Genomic DNA, 16,579 nt, shown 5'->3' with positions numbered 1-16,579 from the left:
CAACTATCATTGAGATGCGGTAACGTCAGGCAGACATTCTGAGTTCTCTGGCAGGTCCTCACCTCACCATTTCAGCCTTTTCCTCTGTTGCACCGTTTTTCTTCCTCTTCCTCTTTTGGCTTTCCCCCCCACCCCCACCTACATGCTAGGCTGGGCTCTAGTCCCAGCTGAGCCAGTGCCCCACACATTCTTCAAGGTTAAGTTCAAAGCCTTCCCTTTCAACAGGACCTTCCCAGCTCCCCAGTGCGTACAGACTCGCGTCCCCTGCGCTGCTCGTTGTGTCTCCGCGGCAGTAATCGGCAGGCGTGGGGCCGGCTCCTCTGCTACTCTGATCGATCGAAGGCATCCGACAGCACAGGCTGTCAGGCAGATGCCACAGAGGGACTGAAATGTATAAGACACCTGCCTTCAGGAGCCTACTGGGAGATTGGCATAATAAGAAATATCAAGAAAAGTGACATTTCTCGAGAAGTGGTGTAAAGCAGGAGTAACAACCATGCCTGTGTGACTGCACAGTGCCGTGCTCTTGCCCTAAGCTCCAGGTTTTCAGTCATCTAGTGAATGCAGCAGGCAGGACCAGGCCTTACTCATCCCATGCCCACTCCGCGTCCCCCGAGCACCGCGCCGACGCCCTGTAACAGGCAGGCACTCAGAGCGTGCTCATAGCACAGCATCGTGAAGGGCCTTTCTGCCTGCGCTGGCCCCGGCAAAGTGAAGGCCCTGAGCAGGCGAGTCTTCCCTGGGTGTGTCCACCACCGTGTTCTCCCTGCTCTCCGCAGGAACTGCGCCAGTACCTGTCCAACCTGGCCGATCAGTGCAACAGTGAGAACAACGCTGTGGACATGCCCCTGGTCATCATCTTGGACAACCTGCACCACGTCAGCTCTCTGGGCGAGATCTTCAATGGGCTGCTCAACTGCAAGTACCATAAATGGTAAAGGCCAGGTCCGGACCTCATAGCCCCCGGAGAGTGTGCCACCCCCAACGGGGAGCTGTGCACGCACACCAGGGGGCCAGGGGAGGCTGCTGGCATCCACTTGCCTAGACGCGCAGACACCACAGGCCTCTGTGAGCGCCTTGTTCTCTGGCTCCTCTTGGACTCACAAGCTTTCTTTTCCTTTCTCTCCCCCACAGCCCTTACATAATCGGCACAATGAACCAGGCTACCTCTTCTACCCCCAACCTGCAGCTTCATCATAACTTCAGGTAAGTTTCCCTTCCCTTCTCCAATTAAATGTGGCATCACGAAGAAGGAAAGCAAGAAAGGGAGGATGGAAAAGCCTTTGTTAAGTGTGCATTCTATGCTAGGTATTGTGTTCAGTATTTTTCCCAGCTTAACTCATTTAATCCTCACTTCAGCCTCAAGTAATTACATTTGGCATTCTCAGTTTACAAATAGGGAAACTGAGGCTCGGAGACTTAAGTGACTTTGTGAGGTCAGTGGCAGAGCTGAAATTTGAACCCGAGTCTCTGACTCTGAGCCCTGCTGTGCCAGCGTCAGGGAGGCAGCTCTGGACAGGGGCTGTAGGCACCCTGCTGCCCCTGCCCGTTACCAACCGCATGTCTCTCTGTCTCTAGTGAACATGAACGATGACAGCTCTTATTTATAAATGTCCCCACATGGCTGGGTGTCGGGGCCTTCGAGTTCCAGCTGTTGGGACTCCTTGGTGGCCTGTCTTCCCCTCCCTGCTGCAACACCACACCAGTGCTCTCTCGCAGCCAGGGCAGAGGAAGGACTGCGCCGCTCAGGTTGTATGGCTGTGTGCCTTGGCATCGCTAGACGCCCTTTGCCCTTCCCTAATTCTCAGCTGACTCCAGCTCCCCGGCCTGGGCCCTCTCCTGTCTGGGACCCTCAGCTCACCTTCACTGGCCGCTGCACAGGCATCTCTGAGGGAGATCTATTGAAAGTGGATTGCATGTCACTGTCAAAGAAATGTCGGCTCCTCCCGTGCGCTGAGAGCATGCCTCACCTCTGCATTCAGGCTGTCCTGGTCTTGTCCATGCTGTCCCGGAAATACCCTTTAAGCCCGCCCTCCTCCTCTTCCCCCATCACTGCCGCATCATCACCAGGGCACCATTGCCATTGTCTTCTAACCAGCACGCCAGGCCATCCGCTGCACTGTGGCAGCCAGAGTGCGCGTTCTAGCGTGCACATCTGACCATCGAACCCTCGTGCTTCAAGTCCTTCTGTGGCTTCCCACTGCCTGCAGAATGGAATCCAGCCTCCTTGGGCTGGGAGGTCAGGTCTAAACTTCAGTGACACTGAACTTCTGGCAGTTTCACCAAATACCCATGCTGTTTCCACACCTTTGCAAAGGCTGCAGCCTGCACTGCACTCCCTCCCCAGCACCTGCTCCCACCTTTCCTTACCTGCCCCATCAGCCACCCAGTGTCAGCCTAAACGTCCCCTCCTCTGAGGAGCCTCGCCCGATCGCCGTGGGCTTCGTCGGATCTCATCTGTCCCTTTGCTTGTCTGCCTCATCCACTAGCCTGTGAGCTCCTGGGGAACAGAACTGTGTCTTAGTCACTGTTGTGGCTCCATAGCACAAGCCTGGCACTAAGCACAAGGGGCAGTTTATCCCGGTGGTTAGAGCTCAGACTCTGGAGCCGGACTGTCTTGGTTCTAAGTTTGTCTATGAACTAGCTGTTTGATCCTCGACAATTTCCATAACCTGGCTGTGCCTCAGCATTTCTATCTGTAAAATGGGGATGGTGGTACCATCCACATCATAGGGTTACCAAGAGGAATTGTGAGTTAATACATATGGAGGATGTTTAGAACGGCATTTGGCACGTAGTGAGTCCTGTTTTTGTGTTAGCTTACAGAGCTTCCGTTTCTAACACGCTTTGGTTCTTGAGGTCAGCAATCTCCATCAGCATCCTGAAAGGCATTTCTGACTTCCCCCAGGTGGGTGCTTTGTGCCAACCACACGGAGCCCGTGAAGGGTTTCCTGGGCCGATTCCTGAGGAGGAAGCTCATGGAAACGGAGATCAGCGGGCGGGTGCGCAATGTGGAGCTCGTGAAAATCATCGAGTGGATTCCCAAGGTCTGGCATCACCTCAACCGCTTCCTGGAGGCTCACAGCTCCTCGGACGTCACCATCGGTAGGTGGGGGGCCAGGTAGGAGAGGGCAGGCTGGCGGGGAGGGGATGCTTCTGGAGCGCTCGCTTCCCAGAGGGCTGTCCTCAGGGCCCCAGCCAGGACAGCGCTTTGCAGGTACAGTCTGCCATCTGCCTGCCATTGCTCAGAGCAAAGGCGTCCTTCCCCTGGGGGTGCTCGGACCATGGCTTCAGCTCTAACATATTTTCACTGTGCCCCTCAGGCCCTCGGCTCTTCCTGTCATGCCCCATCGACGTGGATGGCTCGAGAGTGTGGTTCACTGACTTGTGGAACTACTCCATTATCCCCTATCTCCTAGAAGCTGTGAGAGAAGGACTCCAGGTGAGAGGCACCTGCTGGCTTCCTCAAAGTTGAGGGGGGCTGTTCCGGGGAACAGATGTGTAGTCTTTATCTCCTCCTTCAGGAATCTGACATGAGGTGACAGTCCCTCACCCCCCAGGTCATCAGTCTAGCACAGTGTAGGAACACTTGGCTGCAAATCCTGGCTCTGCCGCTTATCAGCTGTGTGACCCCAGCCAAGTCGCTTAGCCTCTCTGTGCCTCAGTGCGTCATTGATGTTCTCCACAAAGAGTTGTTGCAAGGATTAAATGAAATCATGGCCATAAAGTGCTTGGCATAGTAAGTGCACAAGAAGTGGAACCATACACTTCACAGTTTACAAAGTGTTCTCCTATCTGCTATTTGGTTCAAGCTCTGGATTAATCCTGGGACTTGGACAGAGATTTTTTTTTGGTCTCCATTTTTTAAGAGAGAAAAATTGAGGCTCAGAGAGAATAAATGACATGCTGCCTAACGTTATAGAAGAGAAACTCAAAGGATCTGGGATTCGAATACGTGCCTTCTGGGTCAAATTCCGGGTTCTTAGTCCTTAGGTCCCATGGCACTCACTCCCTGACATCAGGACCCTGCACGGGTGACTTTGGGGCCCGCAGGGCTGCAAGTCCTTCCTGCCTGGCAGCAGTTAAAAAGCACAAATTCTTTACTTCTCACTCAGTCCAGAGTTTAACTAGGAGCTTACCATTAAATTGGAGCTTGGGACAGTTTTATTGTTGCGCCTGGAGGCGCATGAGAAGTTCCGTAGGCTTTCAGCACTCACGGGGAGTAATTAGAGTAATTAGCAGGCATCATGCACAGCTGAATAATCCAGGAACCAGTTTTGCAGCCAGGTTTCCAAGGGTGGCTTTGTTTCCTCAGTCCTGGGCAATGGGAGACACGAGATGCTGTCGTGGGCGTGCAGCAGGAGCAGGAGCGGTGTGTACCCACAACACGTGTGTGACAGTACACGTTAATTGCTTTGGTCTACTTGTCATCTCTGCATATTTGGCTGAACCTGGGGAATATTCAACTGCTTTTTACCTGTGATGGTCTTCAGGGGCATTCAGGACAAAAAGAACCTGAAAAGAAAGGCATTGCGCCTCTTGTAATTGGTATGTCATTGAGCTGGAGCATCGATGCTACAAATTCAAACCACTTTGTTGAAATAAAGTGTATTGTGACGGCAGAGAGAAGTATGAAATTAGGCAGTCTTTGGCTGGCCCCAAATCGTGAGTTAGCAGTGCTCTTACTGAATGTTGCTTTCATAAAAGAAGGTATGAACGGTGAGATCTTTGCAGTAGAATCTCCCTAGGTAGATAAAGTTGCAGGCCTGGATAAATTGACCATAATTTAGTTTCTAATCAGGCGGGTTTGTTACACCACAAACCCAAACAGCCACCCAGTCATTCTTATTTTGGGGAGCCAGTGGAAGCATCCCCCACTGCTGCATTCTTGCAGTCTGTCTCTCCTGTGTTCTCAACTGGTGGCTCCCAGGTGGCTGCCAGGCCCAGCACCTCTGAGAAACCCAAGCTTCTCGAGAGAGGCAGAAGGAATTGCAGGTGGAGGAGGTGCACTGTTTGTGCACTTGTTTCCTCTGCTCCAAATGCATCTTCTGGTGGGGGGAGGGGACGGTGATCTCAGAGTCACTTGGAAGAACTCTTGGGCTCTGCTGAATAAAGGCCTCCCCTGGAGGCATAACCTGGAGGGAAAGCCTGTCCGGCCTCCAGCCTGAGCTGCACGTGAGCAGGCCCCTTGTGGTGACCAACAGCTGGCGGTGCCAAGACCCAGCTCTTTTGGACCTAAACCTAGAAGGCAGCTTTCTGGGCATGGCTGTGAAGGTGGGGCCCACTGGATGGGAAGAGATTTCCTTTCTCATCCCGGAGCGTTTGCGGATGGAGTTTAACATAGAGTAGCATTGGCTCTCCTTCCCACCCAGAGCAAGTGAGCTCACAGGTTGAAAGGACTTGGAACAGCCCATCTGGGGCAGGGACAGAGACATGCTGCAGTCTCATGAGACTCACCAGTTCAGTGTGAGGCAGGAAAAGTCATTGCTTCCCTGTGCCGTGAGGTCATTTAAAGGACAGTTTTGCACAAGTGTGGAGCAGCAGCGGGAGGCAGCCAGAGTTCACATCCTACCAAGTGGCTCAAAGCAAGCCACCCCACGCCAACCCTATGACCTCACCATCCCAGTGGGCCCAGGAGACCTCATCGAATCTGCTAATTCATGCGGAAGCCCGCTGTGTTCTTCCTGCCCCTGGTTTTGAAGGAATGTTCGCTGACATTTATGGAGGGCCTGCTACTTGCCGGGCGCCGTGCTAGGGCCCTGACACATATGATCACATTTGGTTGTAACAGCCCAGTGAGTGTCTCCCAGAGGAGGAGACCAAGGCTCGCAGCCATTCTTGCACCTTACCAAGCACAAAACGCACTCAGCAGGTAGGATGACACGAGCATTGCAGCCCATGGTTACTCCTCGGCTACCTGTGTTATTTTCAGGCTGTCCGAGGGCTCAACATACCTCCTCCGAGAAGCCTCAGGTGGCTCAGGGGATGAATGTATTTTATATTTTGAAGTTGACAAAAAGATTTTTGAAATTTAAAAAATAATTAAAAGTCCCTGCTCTCTTTGGTGTTACTTTGGGTCCATGCGGACTGTGTGCTGGGCCGTGCAGTACAGGGTCACCTGCTCCTGCACTGACTCGGGTAGGTGGCCATGAAGTGAGCACACTTCAGTTCAGGGCAAGTAATCCCTTGGCCAGGGTTGTAAGATGAGTAGAGGTGGGGTCCCTAGACTGGGTTCTGACAGGGCTGCCACGCACCGGGAGCTGGGAGGGAGGGCTGCCCATGGTGGTTCGGACTTGGCGGGAACATGAGGAGGCCGGCAGCAATCAGGCGGTAAGGATGGCGCCCGTTGGACAGGCACATCCATGCCTGGAGGAAGTGTGGTGTCGCCCCCTAGTGGATGTCAGCTTTGCAAGTTTAGGCACCGATGTCCTAGGATTAGTGTCTTTGTGTGTGCACGTGCTTGGAGGAGCTTCCTGAATGTGTACCTTGACGTGTCCTCGTGTGATACACATGGTGCTCCCGGAAGCCCCATGCATCCCACAGAGTCAGAAGGCTCGCAGTGGCCCAGGTCTTGGCTCCCTGTGGTCCTGTTCCCGTTCTTCCTGACCCAGTGCGGATGCCAGGTTCCTTCCTGCCTTGGGGAAAGTGTGTGTCCTGCCCTGCGTGTCTGTCGTCCAGCTGTCTCTGCTGCTGCCTTCAGGACCCTGCCATGGAACTAAGGAGCTTTATGATGTTTCCTTTGCTGCCACTGTACTTACCCAGCTGTTCATCACCCGGACTCGAACACGTCCAGTGGCAAGTGGGGAAGCTTATAAAAATATTTTCTGTTCTTGCAGATGATGTTAGTATGTGCCTAACGCGCATTTGTCTTATGACTCAGTCCCTAGTCTTGTTCCCCATTTGGAGTTGTCATTGGAAACACTTGCCAAAATGTCTAATGTCCACAGAGGCCTCCGTGCCCGGGGCAGGCCTGGTGCCTGCAGGAAATGGGAAGGGAGTGGGGGTGAGCACGGGGCCACTGGCAAGATTGTCCAGCCTGCTCCGAGATCCGGGGTGAGGCTTCAGGTTCCCCACCTGCAAACTGACAGGTTTGGACTAGAAGAGTGCTTTTTCAGGCTAGTTTCTGTGAAGCCTAAAAGTTCCCCAAACTACTTAGGTGGGGTCAGGAATGAAGAGCAAATGTTTGAAAACTGCTGGGCCACATAATCTCTGAGGACTTGCCAAGCTGCGAGGGTTCGGGGGCCCTGTGGTTCTGCAGCCCCAGGTGTCTCCTCCTCTAGGCTGGGCGTGGAGACAGAAGCCGTAGCTGTCAGAGTGGGGGTTTGCCTCAGCCCCCTGTGAAGTCTGGCTTGGGAAGGACAGTCCAGTGCCACAGGGAAAGCTCTTGGAGGGAGAAGCTTCTAGAAACTGCAGGAGTGTTTCTAATCTGGAACAGCCTTCTTCCACTGTCTACACCTGTCTTCTGTGTTTTCTTTCCCTGACACACACGCACACACACACATGCACACAGACACGCACCCCTTCCCGTGATCCCTTCCTGCCTGGACTGGGAATGCCAGACTGAATTCCCAGGCCTGAGACTCACTACTGCCCCAGGCCAAAGGAAGATTTAGCAACAGACTGGGCCAGCACGCCAGACGGGAGGGGTGCTGGCACCTGGGAAAGCGGTGTAGTCACAGGAAGCTATGTGTGTCTTGAGTGGAGGAGGCAGCAGCCGCTCATGCAGAGAGATGGGCCCAGCTGGGACGGGGCGGGGACCAGCGTCCCTGACAGAAATCATACCTAGAGGCCCAAGGTGGCACAGGCGATTGTGGGAGAGTGGACAGCGAGCCTAGCACAGGCCGACATGCTGCCGTCCAGTGAACAGCCTGGCCTGCGTCTTGCTGCTTCAGGTGTGGCTGAGTCCCGTGGCTCGAGCCCAGAGTAGTTCAAAGTGGCGTCAGTCTGGGAGGTGTGGAGAGGGGAAAGGTCCAGACAAAGGCGCGGAGGTCCTAGGTTCGAACTGGACTCTACTCCATAACCTTTTACAACTGGCTCTGCTCTTTAGGCCTCAGTTTCCCCATCTGGGAAATGAGGGGGTGGGCCTAGGTGGCCCCAGCTTCTTCTACTCAGAAAGATGTCATTTAGTGGGTTCAGAGCTCAGCTCTGTTCTGCTGTTGGCGTCTTGTTCAGAGTCCCCTCTGCGCTGTGGGATTCCTGGGAGGCTGGAGAGAGCAGACAGACAGGCCTGCAGCCAGGGTGTGTGCAGCCCAGGGCCCCACTGCAGTGTTATGGTGTAGAAGTCTCCAATCTTTGTACCCTGAGGCCCTCTGTAGAGGGGATGCTTTTCAGAACGACAGGTGACCCTGCCCTGGCTGGGAGCATGTGCTGCCATGTGGGCCTCATGGAGCACACCACGGTCCATGGAATTGGACAGACTTGGTTTCCATTCCGGCTCCTCTCCTCGCTGGGCCCCTCCTCATCCATACGTCACGTGGGGTAACACTTCCTCTCCGAGTCACGTGGTGGTTAAACAAGACATTTGTAAAGCACTTGTCACAGTACCTGGCACACAGTGAGCAGTAAGATGTTGTTAAAGAAAAAAGATAAGAAGACAACACATTAGCTGCGTAATGTAGAGAGCCTCACCTTGGGAAGTGGCCCAGCCTAGGTTTTTGTTCTTTAAAGACTATATATTTCTTGAATTTGCCAGTAAGGGTCACTAAAATCATTCTATCATCGGATACTTAGTCTTAAGAAAAAGAGGGAGGGAGGGAGGGAGGGAGGAAGGAAAGAAGGAAGAAAGGAAGGAAGGAAAGGGAGAGATAGAGAGAAAGAAAGGAGGGAAGGAAGGAAGGGAGGAATGAAAGGAGTTTGGAGGCGTGGTGTTGGTCTTATTATAAAATTAAGTGATGACACAGTTTACCATTTTAAGAGCTAATTAGTTACCATGGACAATTTTGAGAAACACATGGCAGAGGAGAAGCCCTCATAATTCCACTACCAACATGCAACCTCTGTTAGCAATTAGCTATTCTGAAAGGGACCAGTGAGTCTACGGAGGGGCTCTGAGAGTGAGACCCACTTCAAGAAATGGGGTTTTATTGAGCCAGGGCCATTTACGACCTGCCAGCAGTTTTGGTGTCCAGCACCCAGTTTGTGCGGGAGGTATTCTTGGGTGGATGCACCCAATGGGGTACTAGAGCTGGCTCGTGAGCTCCTCTTTCCAATTCCACGTTCAGTGACATCATGGTGATAGTCTGAAATTGGCCATGGTGAGAGTATTTACACCATGGAAATTGGCAAATGCTTCCAATCAGATGGTTGGTTTTTTCCCCAGAGCCAATTTTTTAAATTGGATCACCAAGGCTCAGAGTTTAGGGTTACACAGGGAGTCAGTGGCAGAGCTGAGACGTGAACCCAGATCAGCCTGACTCCAAAGCCTGTGCTCTTGACCACTCGGTTCTGCTGCCTTTGGTCTTAGCACCTTGAGCTGTCTGCATCTTGGATGACTTCCTTAGGCTAGCATTCCGGAAGTGGAATTACTCCATCAGGGAAGATGTAAAGCTGAGTGTGGGGACTTTTTCAGAAAGCTCCAGGATTTGAGCTGCAAGAGAGGTCTTGGCCCACTTCCAGACCGTTCCTTCTTTGCCTGTTTTCAGCTCTATGGAAGGCGCACCCCCTGGGAGGATCCTGCCAAGTGGGTGATGGACACCTATCCATGGGCAGCCAGCCCACAGCAGCACGAGTGGCCTCCCCTACTGCAGCTACGGCCTGAGGACGTCGGCTTCGATGGCTACTCCATGCCTCGGGAGGGGTCGACAAGCAAGCAGGTGCCCCCCAGTGACGCTGAAGGAGACCCGCTGGTGAGTCCTCCGCTCCCAGGGCAGCTCAGCATTCACTGGGCACTTACTGTGTATTGGGGGTGATGCAAGGCACTTTCCGAATACGAAGGTGACTAAGCCTGGCCTTGCCTTGGAAGGCTGGATCCACCCCAAGGTTAGGGCTGTTTTTGTCAATATTTTCTTCCATGGTTTTAGTTTTTCACTAAAGCCTTTAACCCCTCTGAAATTTTTCTGATATTAGGTAAAAGGTTAAGAATTTGATTTTTCCTTCTAAATGTTCCTACACCTATTGTCTCTACACAATTCCTTGCCCTCTGCTTTGTGATGCCACCTTTATCAAGCATTTTGCTGCTCCTTTGATCTCTCCCACTAATAACCGAGCAGAGGAAGAGATTGCCAAGGACCGGAAGCCCAAGCCAAATGATGAGGAGTACAGGCAGGGAGCAGTCTGAGAGCAGAAGGTACTCAAGGACTCACAGAGGGTAGACAGGCCTGAATACAGATCCCACAGCCAGTGAGATGAGTGAAGTCCTCATGCTTATTTACTCTGTCATTGCTAGATCAATAGAGCCCCCCCCCCTTTTTTTTCTTTGAGATAGTCTTACTCTGTTGCCCCAGCTAGAATGCAGTGTTGTCATCATAGCTCACTGCAACCTCAAACTCCTGGGCTCAAGCCATCCTCCTGCCTGAGCCTCCCAAGGAGCAAGGACTACAGGCGCATGCCACCACACCTGGCTAATTTTTCTACATTTAGTAGAGATGCGGTCTTGCTCTTGCTCAGGCTGGTCTCAGACTCCTTTAAGAAGCACCTGGGCCAGTAACAAGAGCATTTCTAATGAACTATAATACTCTCTACCAATAGAAGACCCATACTTAGTCGTACCACTAAGTTAGACCTAACAAATCAAAAGCCATGAGAAGGAAGCAAATATACCAAAATCTCCTATGGTTACACAACTATTATCATGCCCTAAATTCAGCCTCAAGCTTCCTTGGCAGCTATGACAAAAAGAAAAACACAACAGAGAATATTTTTTGCATTACCTAACCAAAGAAAATATTCATAAGAGATACAGCAGGATTAAAAGACAACCGATTCACTATTCTATGCCTAGCAGCTCATCGATTCACTAGATTAAAAAAAATAATACGTGATTTGAGTTGTCTGCCATCCTGCTGATTGGTGGGATATAACCGTGATCCTATTGCAGATTTTGGCAGGAACTATACTTTTAAAGGATTTATTGTTTGTGTTGCCATGTGCGAGTGTGCAGTATTTACAACAATGGTCTTACAAGGGAAAGAAGTGTACTTTAAACAGCCATTTCTAATGTTAACCATTGCTGAAAGCCACGGTCATGGAGGTATTTTTGGTGGGGGCAAGCTCATGCGGTCTTAATGTCATAAAAATGGAATTTAGGATATCTAGAGAAAAGAATGGCTAGCCCATGCTTAGTCTTTGCTTAGCCAGTAATATTTGTATCACTCATTGGACACAGAGGTGCTTAGGTAAGACCTAGGGTTCTTAGAACAGTGACACAGAATTCTCCTTCCAACTCCTAGATATTTGGTATTTCTCCTAAATTCTGTTCTGTCTGACTAGCTCTAGTATTTGTTAATCTCTCTCCCTCATGAGACTGAGACATTCATGAAAACGGGACTGACTTGTTTTTGTTCTGGAACCATATACTATAGATAGGCTGGGAATGTTTGATGAGTGACTAAATAACCCCAGATGCCAAGGATTGTCTATTGTACTTCAGCTCCATCTCTCCCCTGGCTGTGGCTGTGCAGATGGACACCAGACGGTGGTGCTCCTGAGGCCAGACTCATCTGGGTGGACTGCAAGGCAGCCTGAGGGGCAGCTGGCCAGGAAGCAGCCAGATTCTATGCCCATTTGCGGCACACCTGGCTGTAGCCCAGAGAGACCCTATCTTCCTAACTTACTTGCAATGTAAAATATAAAATACACACAATTTATGGTTATAAGTAAAAGTAATTTTTAGTTCCTCTTCCCCACTCCCAAGCAAACAACCAATAGAATGTAAACCAGGAAAGAACACTGTCTCTAGACTCTTCTCTTTAAGTTAGATGATGATAATATCATATTTATTAAGTACTTACTATGTGCCAGGCCAGCCCCTCTGTAAGAGTTTAATAATACACATTATGTCATTTTATTCCCTATAAGAGAGGCACTGCTGTTCTCCCTGTTCTACAGATGGGGAACTGATGGCTCAGAGACTTTAGGCAACTTGCCCAAAGGGCCCTGAATCGTAGCCCAGGCCCCTCCACACTCTGCATGTAACTGGTGTTCTCCCTCATCTCCCTCCAGCTCTGGCGGGAGGTGGAGCCCTGTTGGCTCTAGTCTGACCTCTCCCCGGAGCCAGGAGTACAGATGGGCTTGATGCTCGCTGAAGGCGGGGAGGAGGGTGCTTTCGTTGTCAGCAGTGCTGATGCACGTGTCCCAGCAGCAGGGATGCTTGGCCAGTGTCTTTACTCAACCTGGGGCCTGTGCTGGGGTAAGGTGTGCCCCTCCCAAATAAATATCATTTATAGAGAGCTTTCTATTTAGTTTTCCATGCTCTGCATATATTAAGTTAATCCACACCATAACATTGTAAGACAGGTACTATTATTCACATTTGACCAATAAAGAAACAAGCACATCAGGAGGCTGAGGTGGCAGGATCACTTGAGCCCAGGAGATCAGGGTTACAGTGAGACATGATCAACAAAAAAAGAAAAGAAAAAAGAAACAAGCACAAAGAGGTTAAGTAACTTCTTCCAAGGTCACGCAGCTAGTAAGTGGTGGAGCCGGGGTTCGAACCCGGGAAGCCTGGTCCTTGCTCTTGTCTGTTGCCTCCCTGCCGGGCTACAATCCCAGGTGAGCCTGAAGCAGGCGGCGCGAGCGTCTCAGAGGCCAGGGTGGTGGCTAGCTAGACTGAGAGCTGCTCATGCTGCTTCACTCTTCCCCCAGATGAACATGTTGATGAGACTGCAGGAGGCGGCCAACTACTCCAGCCCCCAGAGCTACGACAGCGACTCCAACAGTAACAGCCATCACGACGACATCCTGGATTCGTCCTTGGAGTCCACTCTGTGACAGGGGCCCAGCCATGGAGGCTGCCCCCTCCTTTCCTCCCTGCCCCCTCCACCTGCATCCTCCACGTCACCCCGAAGATGACTTCCTGAGCCAGCCCCCGGCCGCAGCCTTAGCGCTGCAGGAATACCAAGACCCCTCGTCCTCCAGCCTCGACCTGGGTGCAGGCATCCCGGGCCAGCCGCCTGGGGACCACTTCCCCACAGTGAGAACTGCACTACCTTCTGTTTTACTTTAATTATTGTTTTTGCCTTGTTGCTGTGACCTCCCTAAGACACTGAAGATACTTCTCGGGAAAGGATCATCACCGTTGAAACGAAAAGAAAAAAAAAATAGAACCCACAGGAAGCTCTGAAACCAAACAGCATCCTGCCACGAGCTGCCCAGAGACAGAAGAGACTGGAGCAACGTTGGAAACGTAGACAGCACGGCTTCCCCTCACACAGACCCCCAGCCCGGCTATCCCAGCCACGCCGACCCACCCTCGCGGCCACAGAGGGAACTGGTGCTAACTACGGCGCTGGCTTTGGTCCTACTCAGCACACTACAGAGCTACGACACAGGGAAACCTTAGGAGAAAATAAATCGTGCTTTATTGTTTTTTTATATGGTGCTCTCCTTACCCGAGAGGTACTTTGCCTGTACTAATTCGAGCACCCCGTCAGGTCCATCAGCCCCCGGTGAATCCATGAGAGTGAGTGAAGGAGTGAGAATGTGAGCGTGTGGATGTGGCCATAAATGCAGAACAGCATGTATCTCTTTCCTTATTATATATAAATGAATCAGGTTTTTTTTCTGCAAACACTGTGTATAGTGAGAATTGTTCTACTTTGGAGAACTGATTATCCCTTTAAAATGAGGTTGAGTTTCTCCCTTTCTGATGCATTGATATTTTTTTTGGAAGATTTTTCTCCTTCCACTCTCGGTCAGAATCAATCCTTTGGTGAAAGTGAGAACCGCAGGAGTTGAGTTTTGGTTTGGTCCTGCTCCGTTTTGTTTTTCGTTGTCCATCCTCACAGTCCTACGCACTCGCCTCCTACTGCTGGGGCTGGGGGCATTCGTGTCCTTCACAAGGGGTGAGGACCCGGTCCTCGACATGTGGGTGAGCCATGGACCTTGCCTTTCCTCCTCGTCCTTGAGGGTCGAGCAGACACGCCAACCCCTCAGGCATCCCAGCCCCAACTCCAGGTGGGGTGATGAGGTCACCTCACGACAGACTTGCACTTTCCTCAGAACCAACGTGACGCAGCTCAGCAGGGGTGGGGTGGCTGCTCCCCCCACCCCAGAAGCCCCGTCTGGACGAGCCTTGCCTGACCTCTTCGGTGCTGACCTTCCCAAAGTGATGCCTTACTGGTTTTGTACTAACCGTGTTCATGTACATGAGTGTCGTGCCTGCCTGAGGTTAGTTTTTCTTTTTTCTTTTTTTTGTTTTCCCCATCGAAACAAACAGGGCTAAAAAGTCATCTACTCATCAGCAGAACTCAAGTTGCTGTGACTTTTCTCATCCAAGAGACTCATCTGTGTTGGGTGCGTGACCATGGGAAAAAGAAAAAGACAAAAAATAAAATAAAAATCCATTTTTAGGTTCTTAACAGTCTCCAAGTAACACCCTGACTGGACGATGATCTTTCTCCTGCAGGAAAAGGCAAAAGTTCCTACTAGCCTACACAACATTGCTGGTACTTGCCCTAATAGAAACCCAGTCTGCTGTGCTTTCAACATACTGGCATTTTCTTTAAAAGTATGATAAATCTTTGAGTTGTTCATTTCTGTTGTATAAAGAGAATCTTTATTGGACCCCAGTGAGGGCGTCTCTGTTTTTTCAGGGTTTTTATGCCATCTTTTGCATTTCTATTTCTGAAGGTTTGTCTCTTGGCTTTTTTTTTTCTTGTTTTCTTACCATAAGAGCTTGACCCGAAACTGCTCACTTCACATTGGATGACACCATGTTCTTCCTCTTTGAAAGGAAGAGGGAGCTGTGTCCCCTAACTGGTGAATGGAAAACCTTTCAACACTATCCCTGCTTTCATCTCAGTAAACTCAGACTATTCTGCTTAGCCTTCGTTAGTCATCTGGGTGTGAGTGTGTCTTGTTCTGTTTTTGTTTTCAATAAAAGTTTTAAACCATATATTTAACCTGTGACCAGGGGGCCAAGCCCTGAGACTTCTGAGAAACCTGAAGGGTGGCCCTTGTCAATCTGTCTCCCAGCAATGACCTTACACTCTAGTACTGTGAATTTGAGAGGAGGTGAAATCCACTCCTTCTCGTGGGCAGTTTTCCCAGTCATCTTGTGAGTAGACACCTGCCAACATCGTTTGAAACCTTTTGTATTTTTTCCGTGACATCCTCTCTTGTCCCCTCTTCCACAGACTTCCCTCCCACTGGGTCCAGGCTCAGAACCAAGACCTCAGTACCTGGTGCAGCCCGATTGGTGAACAGTGATTTCAAGTAGCGTAGCCCTTGTATGACTCACAACTCAGTGTCCTTCCTAAAGTTTCGGGAAGCAGGGTTGTCTAATATGCACATTTCTTATTTTGGTCATATTTTTACGTTAGTGTCACTCACATTTGACAAAGTGACTTTGTACTCATTTAGCGCTTTGTCCGAAATGCTTCCATTTTGCCTTTTTCTACAGTTCGGCTAATTTTGAAATGTATGAAATTCTATGCAACATTTATGTTGAGTTAACAATGGAAGCCAAAAGTTTTCTTCCCAAACTGCCAAGAATTATCCAGGCCATAAATGAGATGGGAATACCTTTTAATTTAAGGTTGGTTGGGGGTGGGGTGGGACAAAGAACAAGACTTGCCTAGACCTTTGTTGTACCTTGGGGACATTTTATTTTATTGCTTGATTCTTAAACTTCAAAATTCTGTGTATTCAAATTTGTGGCGATTCTACTTCAAAAGGAAAAAATAATCCAACTTTGTGGATATTCCATGGAAGGTTTGCTGTTTTGATCTAGTTGTTTCCAGTGGAGCGGTTTATGAAATATGTTCTATAAGATGTACATTTTTCATTGTAACATAGAAATTGTAAATAATTGATTAAAGTGCTGCATTTTGATGAATTTTTTCTAGCCATTTTTAAAGAGAAAACTAGGAATCGAGTATTTTGTGTACGGTATGTTTCCATCCTCCCTCCCCGTCCTCCTTCCCACCCTCCCTATTTAATTTTCATTTGTCATGAGGTTTTTGGATTTGCCAATGATCTGCTGGACATCATGCCCCATGTCATAGAGAATAAAGCTGATGATTGTACCAGTCTTAAATTATTCATGATTCAATAAAATTGATGCTTATTTATTCAGATTAGTGGTTTGGCCTGTCTGTGCTAGAGCAAGTCCTCTTGGGAGCTTAATTTCATGCCAAGAGGAAGTCACTCCTACCTGGATGCAACGAACCTTTGCAAAGCCATCTCTGTCAGTCTGTCATCAACATCCCACCTCTTTGCAGCTGCTTATCTGTGACTACAACTCACGTGGAGCTTCTTAGAAATGCAGAATTTCAGATCCTCAGACTCTGAATCACTGAGGATCTTGTGGAAATGCAGGTTCTGATTCAGTAGGTCTAGGATGAGTAGCGCTCAAGATTCTCAATTTCTGAAAAGTTCCCAGGCAATGCCAATGCTCTGGTCACTGGACCACACTTTT

The 16,579-nt window shown here is 50.1% G+C and overlaps 1 protein-coding gene across 2 annotated transcripts in view; it reads left to right on the top strand.

Annotated features, from left to right (window-relative positions):
* NAV2 (neuron navigator 2) overlaps positions 1-16,235 on the top strand; it is a 118,094-nt gene extending 101,859 nt beyond the window's left edge. For both annotated transcript variants that reach the window (XM_012654387.1, XM_012654388.1), the window contains 6 exons: positions 780-934; positions 1,135-1,206; positions 2,909-3,105; positions 3,324-3,442; positions 9,642-9,845; positions 12,805-16,235. In XM_012654387.1, coding sequence (XP_012509841.1) covers positions 780-934; positions 1,135-1,206; positions 2,909-3,105; positions 3,324-3,442; positions 9,642-9,845; positions 12,805-12,930 — 873 coding nt within the window. In that variant the 3' untranslated portion in view covers positions 12,931-16,235. The remainder of the gene's footprint in view (positions 1-779; positions 935-1,134; positions 1,207-2,908; positions 3,106-3,323; positions 3,443-9,641; positions 9,846-12,804) is intronic.
* Positions 16,236-16,579: the final 344 nt, after the last annotated feature.

This window comes from Propithecus coquereli, unplaced genomic scaffold, assembly GCF_000956105.1.
Source record: "Propithecus coquereli isolate 6110/MARCELLA unplaced genomic scaffold, Pcoq_1.0 Scaffold44, whole genome shotgun sequence".
Classification (NCBI taxonomy): domain Eukaryota; kingdom Metazoa; phylum Chordata; class Mammalia; order Primates; family Indriidae; genus Propithecus; species Propithecus coquereli.
This window is presented reverse-complemented; position numbering and strand designations above follow the sequence as displayed.